We start from the raw sequence: 10690 nt of genomic DNA, 5'->3' as shown, positions 1-10690 counted from the left end.
GTCTGTAGGCTTTGGCGGGTTTACTTCATTAAAGATAGAGTGATGATAAGAAATACAGTGGTGTATTCCTTAGGTCCTTTCCTTGATCCCTTGGTTGTCATGCTAGCTTGTCTGGAAGGGGGCTAAATAACGTCAAATACGACATTTTCCTGAGGGAACGACTGGCATGGCCATTTTCAAAAGGGATCCCTTGACCTCTTGTTGTGGGAATGGATTTCTTCAATAAAGATCAACAAACAGGATCAGCTTTTTCTCCGTGGTTTAAGTATTTTCCGCTGCAGACAAAAATACGTTCACCCCTGCGTCCTCACAAAGCTCAGAGTTTAGCAGGAATGACCCCGAGCCGACTGGTGCTCAGCTTTTTAGAGGAGGAGACCCCCCCCCCATCCAGACAGACAGGGTCACAAGGTCACAAGCAGGGTCACAAGGTCACAGACCGGGTCACAAGGTCACAGGCAGGGTCACAAGGTCACAGACAGGGTCACAAGGTCACAGACAGAACGAGCTAAGTCTTAGTTGGGTGACGTCTTCAGACCAAACAAAACATGCCTCAGACATAGCAATCCCTCTCTGAACTTCTCTCATTACAAGGTCTCTAACACAGGGTCCACATAGGCCAAGGTCTCTAACACAGGGTCCACACAGGCCAAGGTCTCTAACACAGGGTCTACATAGGCCAAGGTCTCTAAAACAGGGTCCACACAGGCCAAGGTCTCTAACACAGGGTCCACATAGGCCAAGGTCTCTAACACAGGGTCTACATAGGCCAAGGTCTCTAACACAGGGTCCACACAGGCCAAGGTCTTTAAAACAGGGTCCACACAGGCCAAGGTCTCTAAGGGCGTGATCACATTATCCTTTTGGCCGCGGCCAAAACCGTTTTTTCAGCTAAAGTCTAGTACCTTTAAGTAGTGTGAGTGCACCCGCTCCGCGCTCAACTGGGGCCAGCTGGCCCTCCACGGCCCGATTGAAAGAGGTGGGCTTTAGCGGAGCCGTTTGCACATGTACGAGCACGAGCGTGCGCACGTGTACGCGCGCGAGCACGAGCCCTACGGCAGTAGCGTTATGTCCGCCTGTTCGGACATGTAAATAGAAGGACGGACCATGCGCGGACATTTAACAACAACAACAATGGCGGTGAAAGGTTCACGTTGGTGTGATGCGGAGGTGGAGTGTTTACTGCAGATTTGGTCGGATGAAAATATTCAAAAACAGTCGACAAGACGCACAAAAACTCCGAGGTCTATGGAAAGATTTGTAAACAAAGCCACACACACGCGATCAATGCGTGTGACGTGTTACGGCTTGAAGGCGTATGGACGGCAAGAAGTATTGGCCGAGGCCCTGGTAGTGTGAGTACAAACGGGGCTGGGGCGCGGGGGGGAGAGGGAGGGGGGACAAGTACCCTAAAGTCCGGGTCTCGGTCCGGGAGGATAGTGTGAGCGCGCCCTAACACAGGGTCCACATAGGCCAAGGTCTCTAACACAGAGTCCACACAGGCCAAGGTCTCTAAAACAGGGTCTACATAGGCCAAGGCCTCTAAAACAGGGTCCACACAGGCCAAGGTCTCTAAAACAGGGTCCACATAGGCCAAGGTCTCTAAAACAGGGTCCACACAGGCCAAGGCCTCTAAAACAGGGTCCACATAGGCCAAGGTCTCTAAAACAGGGTCCACATAGGCCAAGGTCTCTAAAACAGGGTCCATATAGGCCAAGGTCTCTAACAGAGGGTCCACATAGGCCACGGTCTCTAAAACAGGGTCCACACAGGCCAAGGTCTCTAAAACAGGGTCCACATAGGCCAAGGTCTCTAAAACAGGGTCCACATAGGCCAAGGTCTCTAAAACAGGGTCCACATAGGCCAAGGTCTCTAAAACAGGGTCCACATAGGCCAAGGTCTCTAAAACAGGGTCCACACAGGCCAAGGTCTCTAAAACAGGGCCCACATAGGCCAAGGTCTCTAAAACAGGGTCTACACAGGCCAAGGTCTCTAAAACAGGGTCCACACAGGCCAAGGCCTCTAAAACAGGGTCCACATAGGCCAAGGTCTCTAAAACAGGGTCCACATAGGCCTAGGTCTCTAAAACAGGGTCCACACAGGCCAAGGTCTCTAAAACAGGGTCCACATAGGCCAAGGTCTCTAAAACAGGGTCCACATAGGCCAAGGTCTCTAAAACAGGGTCCACACAGGCCAAGGTCTATAAAACAGGGTCCACACAGGCCAAGGTCTCTAAAACAGGGTCCACACAGGCCAAGGTCTCTAAAACAGGGTCCACATAGGCCAAGGTCTCTAAAACAGGGTCCACATAGGCCAAGGTCTCTAACACAGAGTCCACACAGGCCAAGGTCTCTAAAACAGGGTCTACATAGGCCAAGGTCTCTAAAACAGGGTCCACACAGGCCAAGGCCTCTAAAACAGGGTCCACATAGGCCAAGGTCTCTAAAACAGGGTCCACATAGGCCAAGGTCTCTAACACAGGGTCCACATAGGCCAAGGTTTCTAACACAGGGTCCACATAGGCCAAGGTCTCTAACACAGGGTCCACATAGACCAAGGTCTCTAAAACAGGGTCCACACAGGCCAAGGTCTCTAAAACAGGGTCCACACAGGCCAAGGTCTCTAAAACAGGGTCCACACAGGCCAAGGCCCCTGTTCGTCTCTATGTGCCCTGCGATAGGCTGGGGTCCTGTCCAGGGTGGACCCCGCCTCACGCCCGTAGTCAGCTGGGATCGGCTCCCGCGACCCCTACAGGGATAAGCGGTTGAAGATGAATGAATGAATGAATATAGCACCTTGCTTACAGTAATATACAGCTGATATGCATCGTATTGCCAGATTCTTGCCAATACACAGATGTAATTATTTCATGTTGGCAAACACAATGTATCTGCTCATGCTTTATAATCAGGAACTGTATTACTCAATGAGATGCAACACAAAGTGAGAAAAGTTACCACTGTGTTTGGCAGCATTCATATATCAGTTGTTTGGATTCCTTCTGTGAATATGTTATGTTTATGCATTTTATACTTATGCTTTCTGCATGCTCATGAGCACAGCTTAACACTCTGCAATATGCTACTGCATAGTAATGCACTGTGGAGTGCTGAGGAGTCTTCTGTGGGTAATATGTATTCTAACGACAGCTGAAATAAGGGCGTTTTAATGGCACTGTGCATTTGCAGTTATTATGCATCGTCAAAACCCTCCTCTCTATAACTTTAGGTTAGACCTCAATGGTAAGTCATTATTTCTAACAAAGAAGCTCCGAGGATCTCTGCACCCTTTTAATATTAGAGTGAAATCTCAAAGCAACATGAATCTTGTATTCATTCATATTCCCCGCGGTCATCTTCCCTTCCTCATTCGCAACACTTGCACATCTTGAGAAATTGCCCTCTTACACTCAAAAGAAATATTTTTTTTGTCACAAAATAGCAAACCCAGAATGCTTATAAAAGGCCAGGCTAGGTAAACAGGAGCTTGGAGTCAAAGGAACAGGGAGAATATATATATAAACTGACAGAAAGTGGTGACATCTCAGTAAGCAAACAAGATGACCCAAAGAGAGTTGACACGGTTTCTAATCTTACAAACATGGACATGGAAGGAGGCAGAACAGCCATGCACAATCTCCTGCCAGTGTGTTACGCATGGAGAATAAGAACATTAAATACAGCCGTCACATGTAATGATCACCACAATCACATGTTTCAAACTGACACCGTGCGCAGGGGCGTGTCCAGACTTTACTGACTGGGGTGGCCCAAGCCTGGCGTAGACTTATGCAGGGGAGGCATGTAGTTTGTTTGCGTGCACACGTTGGAATAATATTAAACCCCTAACATCCCAACTGACCGCCGGCAGGCCCACCGACTATTGTTTTTCAGAGGCTGCAGTGAGCTCAGTTGTAAAGTTTCATGAGGCTGTGATTATCCTAGAGGTCACAACAGATCATTCTATACAAAATATGCTCTCATTACAAATGGCTACTATGGGGACAAACATCATCACACATGAATACAACTGGGCTTCATGTACGCAGCCTGGTCAGATGTGTACATGAACTGATGAAGCCTCTTGGATCAGAGGTGAAACGTCTTCCTAGACAAATAACCAAGTCCAGTTGCTTTGGACTGAAATTGCTTTGAGGATAACGACGACCTGGACACATGAGAACATTCACAGGCCTAGAGTTAGGATGTTTGTTGAATACTCCAGGTCCCCTGTTTGTGGTTGTAAAGTTTCATGAGGCTGTGATTATCCCAGAGGTCACAACAGATCATTTAATACAAAAAATGCTCTCACTACAAGCAAATGGCCACTATGGGGACTAACATTATCACACATGAATACAACTGGGCTCTTTGAATCCGGCTGTTGCAGCTTTCTAGATAGCCCCATACTGTCTTGATTATCATGAAGTGTGTAATTCTGTAAAGGCGAGGTCAAGGGAACACTTTGAAAATGGCTATGCTACTTTTTCCCTTGCCAACATTTAGCCCCCTTATGGACAAGCTAGCATGAGGTGGTTGATACTGATGGATTCCGTAGATCATTTAGTTTTTCATTATGCAAAAATATGCACAACTTGAAGGTAGACGCTGTTACAGCCTCTGAAAGATGAGGCCACAGGTGTCTGACTGGGGTGGCAAAACCGGTGGCCAATCAGGGTGGCCTAGCCCCCTCCCCCACCCCACACCTAGAAAGCCTAATGAGGTAAATGTATTTATGGGTAACCAGTGCGACCCCCCAGTGCGAAGATACAAACTGCTGTCAACACCTTCTTTCAGAGAGTTTTTTCTACTTTCTCAGCGGTCTGACATCAAGCTTTCACAGATTTTCAAATAAGGTCATCCGCTCCAGGCACGGCACACCGGGCACGCCCACGAAGTTCAGCTACGCACAGCACTGGTAGATGTGCTGCTATAAGACAAATCTGTAACATCGGTTGCTTGTGTAGTTCATTTCTCTCTAACTTCATATCACACTCCTGCTGCAACATGTCTGGTCGTGTTGTGTTTGGTTTAGTTTGATACTTTATTTGAGATTTTTGAGCCACTAAAGAATCCCACTCAGTTGCAGTCGTCTGCAGTAGGATAGAGAACAGAGAAGTGGAGGGGTTGTTGAACATTAAAACATGTTCTAGAAACAGAAAATACATGTATGAGCCTGAAAAAGAGTATAATAGGTCCCCTTTAAGTATAATGACATGCTGTATATGCAGATGATTAAACTGTATACACATCAGAGTGTGTTAAATTTGGATTTAAATGGAGTTAAAACTGGTAGTTTAGTGGATGAGTTCTACTAAGTTAGTAGCTTTGGGCATGTTTTAAGCAAATAGCATTGTATCTGGAAACGTTGATAACGTTAAAGAAGACAAGCTACTGGAAAACAAGCTACTGGAAAACAACATAAGTAAAACATATACTGTAAATGGACTTAAATAGCGCCTTTCTAGTCTTCTGACTACTCAAGGCGCTTTCACAGTGTCTGTCACATTCACCCGTTCACACTGACATTCACACTGATGGCAGTGGACATCTACATACCATCTAATCTAATGTAACCATTCACAACATTTACACAACCATGTGCAGCACAGGGAGCAGTTCTGGGTCCAGTGTCTTGCCCAAGGACACTTTGACATGTGGACCGGGGGTGGTGGGGATTGAACCGCCAATCTCTCAAATGGAGGATGACCCACTCTTCCTCTGAGCCACAGTCACCCATGGTAAACAGATAACATGGTAACTAAAATAGGAAATACTCTTGCTACTGTATAATCACGTTTCATAGCCATTACATTGGGCCAAGTGAAGCTATGGCAACAGGCTCTGAACACACTGCAAATTCCAACACACCAAAAGTTTACAGAAAGGTCCGTATCTGCTTTGAGCATTTTGTACTGGACAACTCATTTAACTTGTTTATGTTGCACCTTTATTTGAGGTAAAACAGTGGGTTTATGTAGAGGCTTCTGCAGCTCTTGAATATTCTTTATGTCAGCCATCTCCATCGTTTAGAAAAACATTATTCAGGACAAAAGCAGGCACATCCGGCTTTTCTTCTAAATAACAGCCTCTTTTAAGCGCTGACAGCCACCACAACAGCCAGGGGCAGACCTGTGGTATTCATTATTCTGACCGATGCCCAGCTTGGCAAAACTTTACATCAGATTTACATTTACATTACCGCCTGAATGAATATTCTCTTCATTATTCCCTCCACCCTTCTCTTGTCTTGTTATCATCTTGCCGTTTGCTGCTCAAAAACCCGAGCAAATAATGCAAAGTGACGACAGCTATTGGGTTTGTTATGCCTTTAGGTTTGGGATTAAGCTCCTGGGACTTCATCCAGACCAGTAAAAGCCATCTTCTTTGCTCAAGGGGTAAAAAAGAGAAAAAGCTGACACTGTTGGAACACACACACATAAAGTGCTGGAATAATACAATGTGTCCTGTTCTGAAGCATTAGAGCGAAGCGAACATGAACGAAAAATATTGTGTGAGTTGCACCGCTTGGTTGTGGTTGTGTTGATGTCAAATGTGTGATGGGGGTGGAGGGATGTTTGAGGAGGCAAATGGACAGTCGTGGTCAGCAGAGAACTCTCCTCCCGATTGCCTCACATCTAAATTCACTGTGCCATGTCTTTCCCGATGCAGTAATCGATACTGCCCTTGTTTAACAACCCCTTCTACCCCCTCCTGTTACAACCACCAACGCTCCCCCACTTAAAGACAGCAGCCATGCCTCATCCTGGCCATTACGTGCTGTAATTGTTTCTTTATTTCCCTCATGCTGGACCGCCAGTGTTACCTGCATGTGGCCTTATGTCACCCTCTGAACCCACAGAGAGCATAAGGCTGGATCAATGAGCTTGTCCGCGAAGCCCTAGCAGTCCTTTATGGCTCACACATAACTCACCTGCCACATGTCCTGCTGACTAACAGGGCCTTTCACCACATAAAGCCCATATAAAGGTCAGCCAACAGAGGGAGATAACAGAGTCAACAACCCATGGCATCTTATGTCAAGGAGCATGACTTTTAACGTCCATGTCCAAAACTCATAAAAAGTCCACGGCTCTGGCACTGGTAAAAAACTAACAAACAAACAAATAAACAAAACAAAAACAGAGAAGTTATGACAACCAGAAGGCCTCTGGGAAGACCCAGGACTAGGTGGAGAGATAATATCTTCACACTGGCCTGGGAACGCCTCAGGATCCCCCAGTTAGAGCTGGTTAATGTGGCCCGGGAAAGGGAAGTTTGGGGTCCCCTGCTAAAGCTGCTGCCCCCGAGACCCGACCCCGGATAAGAGGCTGAAGAGATGAGATGAAATCTTGATGTTAATTGACATCTGCCATACTGGCAGAGCAAAATCCTTTAAACGTCTTAGTCCAGCCGGCATTTAGATGCATTAACACTGACTGCTGCTGGCTAGTTTCACAAGAGATCATTTAAATCAGGCCAATATTCAAACATCTGTTGTGTAAAAACACGACAGTAAAGTTGGCCCTGCTCCTAAAAGCAACAAACCCAAACCGCAACAACAGAGTTTGATGATGACAGAACTCTCCGACAGTCAAAAACTAACCTGACTCCGCCAGATGGTTTGATCACATGATTCTCATTTGCTCAGCATTTTAAATCTGGGAACTCTTGTTTGGAGATATTTTGGGGAGGGGAGAAAATACTCCTCAAAGCAATTTCAGTCAAAAGCAACTGGACTTGGTTATTTGTCTAGGAAGACGTTTCACCTCTCATCCAAGAGGCTTCATCAGTTCATGTACGCATCTGACCAGGACCAGGACCAGGACCAGGACCAGGACCAGGACCAGGCTGGTAACAAAATAACCAAGTCCAGTTCCTTTTGACTGAAATTGCTTTGAGGAGAACGACGACCTGGACAAATGAGAACATTCACAGGTGAAAATCCTGGTTGCTGATTGGATAAACCATCTGTCTGTCACCAACATAGGGGCCAAATCAACCAATCAGATCAACAAAGCGTCGCGGCAAAGCTCAAAAAGACAAAAACAACACGTCAGAAAAGGATATTTCCTGTTTGTGTAATGCAAATTTACAATTTCAGGTGCCCGGTCCATATTCCAACAGAAGGATCCAAGAGATAAAAGAGTTAGCGAGCGGCTTGCTCGATAGCTGCTCATCTCATCCACGGAAGCCGCCATGTTGTTTACACTCAACAGTCGCTTCTTGCTTCGTTAAGCTTAAATCCGCCTCAAAACCAACTCTGATTGGTTCGGTCGCTTGGGCAAACTTCTCCAGCACAAGTTACGAATATTAATTACACGGATATTCAGTGGTGGAAAGTAACTAAGAACATGTACTCTGAACTGTGTTGTTGTACTTTACTTACTTTATACTAGGCCTACTTTATACTTCTACTCTGCTATATTTCAGAGGAAACATTGTACTTTTTACTCCTCTACGTTTATTTATTCACTTTAGTTACCAGTTACTTTACAGATTATGATTCTCAATACAAAATATTTCAATTTGAATTAAAAAAAATATAATACATATCATACATTGTTTTGGACTGAGCTACACGGTGCTGTGTTGGTTAGCACTGTCACAGCAAGAGGGTTCGTGGTTCGAATCCCGGCTTCCTCCCACAGTCCAAAGACGTGCAGGTGTTCGGTTCATTGATGACTCTAAATCACCCGTAGGTGTGAATGGTTGTCTGTCTCTGTTCGTCTCTATGTGTCCTGTGATAGACTGGCGTCCTGTCCAGGGTGGACCCCGCCTCACGCCCGATGTCAGCTGGGATCGGCTCCAGCCCCCCCACGACCCAGACAGGGACAAGAGGTTGAAGATGAATGAATGAAATTAATGATAATACATAACATATATTGTTTTGGACTGAGCTAAACGGTAGTATGTAAACAGCACCTTTCATCACTGCAACGTGATATTTACACTAATCTCTCAATTACAATCTAATGATGTTTGGATTGAATTTTAAGTAAATGTTGATGCTAATTGTTTTGTATTTTTACTTAAGCAACATTCTGAATGCAGGACTTTTGCAACAGTGAACTACTGTGTACTTATTGCACCACAGTAGTTATTTGAATTCATAATGTAGTACTCAATGATTTGCCAATATCGGACGCCTGGTACACCTGCCAACTGGTGAATAAGGGGACCGGTACAGGTACTGGCACTTGTTTATTCCCCAATGAAAGCACTGCTAGTTCTGTTAAATGCCATTCAGATGTATATAAGAAGGTGAAATATGAGTTTTAAAACATAAGCTACTCATGAAATCACTAATTCAGTTAAACAAAATCGTTTGGGGTAAAAAGACAACAGAGAAGAGTGAAGCTCCGTGTCTGAGCCGAGCTGTGATCGGGGTTTTACTGTACCGTAGGTGTAGGCCCGCAGCTCTTACCTCCCATTTGCTGTCCTGGGTTTTCCTCTTGAGCTGAATGTTCCAGTACTCGGTGTCCACCTCGGCGCAGTGAGCTATGGTCATGGCCACTGGGCAGAAGATGTCCAGGCCTGGAGGACCGTACGTCACCTCTGGGCCCAGGAGGATTTCACAGCCTTCCAGTGTTTGGACACTAAACACACCGTGACACACACACACACACACACACACACACACACACACACACACACACACACACACACACACAAGGAGAATGAGACATGTTGTTAAAGAAATAGATAAAAAGAAGTAGTGGTCCTGCAAAGTAAAAGATACGACCTATGTTTACGCGCGGTGGTAGCGTGTCAGCAGAATGACTCTAGTGCCTTTTGATGGTTGCTTAAATTCAAAGTGCCTTCCCTCATCACACCACCATGCTTGTTTTTGCAGATATGTTAGAAACTGTGTCATGCGCAACTGCACTCAGCATTTAAGGGTGTGTACAATACATGTGCATAGTGCAGGACTGCAAAAAACACTTGTGTTACTGTGAAATGCTGTTTTTAATCCCACTAAAATGACCCATTTGAGAAAAATAAGCCGCTCACTCAAGCACTTAAGCATTCAATCTCTGGTTTTGTCATGACTTTCCATCTTCATTTATTTTTTCGAATGATTTCAGAACCATTATATGTGCTTAAGATCTGTCTTTGAGCTGAGTATCGTGGCCTCTTGCTCCCTTACACATTACTGCTGCACGGCCAGGCTGCAGGACTTTGTTCCAGTGTGGGTGAAAAGTCATTGCCATTTCCCGGAGTGAGCTCATTAAAAGAGGTTTGCAACAAACAGGTCTTGCCAGCGGATGGTGACAGCAGCAGCAGCGGCGAGTTTTTCACAAAAAAAGGCCAGGTGGGATCATGCCAGAGGAGATCAATCCCTCAACAAAGCTTTCCAAACTCACATCTGCCATCACCGATCAGAGAGCTGTGTGTTGACTTGTTAACATTTCCTCCTTTGAGTGAGGAGTGAGTCAGAAGAGCAGCAGCTTTAAGGTACAGTATGCTTTGCAATGACTTTAAACAACAAGAAAGAAAAGGAATGACTAATGATGTAGTAGTGGCTTCATGTTTCAATTCAACAGTCTGCTGTAAGAGAGAGCCTGCACCAGTTTATCGTGGTTAGGCCACAAAGAGAGTTAAAATGACTCCGCCAGATGGATCGATTCACATGATTCTCATTTGCTCAGCATGTCTGAGGATTTGAGGATATTTTGGGAAGGGGCGAAAAT

At 45.5% G+C, this 10690-nt stretch overlaps 1 protein-coding gene across 1 annotated transcript in view; it reads right to left on the bottom strand.

Moving 5' to 3' along the window:
• Positions 1–10690, bottom strand: part of unc5db (unc-5 netrin receptor Db) — a gene marked incomplete at its 3' end in the record, with an annotated part of 252798 nt that overhangs the window by 29669 nt on the left and 212439 nt on the right. The window contains exon 12 of the mRNA XM_083912274.1: positions 9424–9595. Coding sequence (XP_083768400.1) covers positions 9424–9595 — 172 coding nt within the window. The remainder of the gene's footprint in view (positions 1–9423; positions 9596–10690) is intronic.

This window comes from Echiichthys vipera (genome assembly GCF_963691815.1).
Source record: "Echiichthys vipera genome assembly, chromosome: 4".
NCBI lineage: Eukaryota > Metazoa > Chordata > Actinopteri > Perciformes > Trachinidae > Echiichthys > Echiichthys vipera.
Note: the sequence above shows the minus strand (reverse complement) of the source record. Positions and strands in the feature narration are given on the sequence as shown.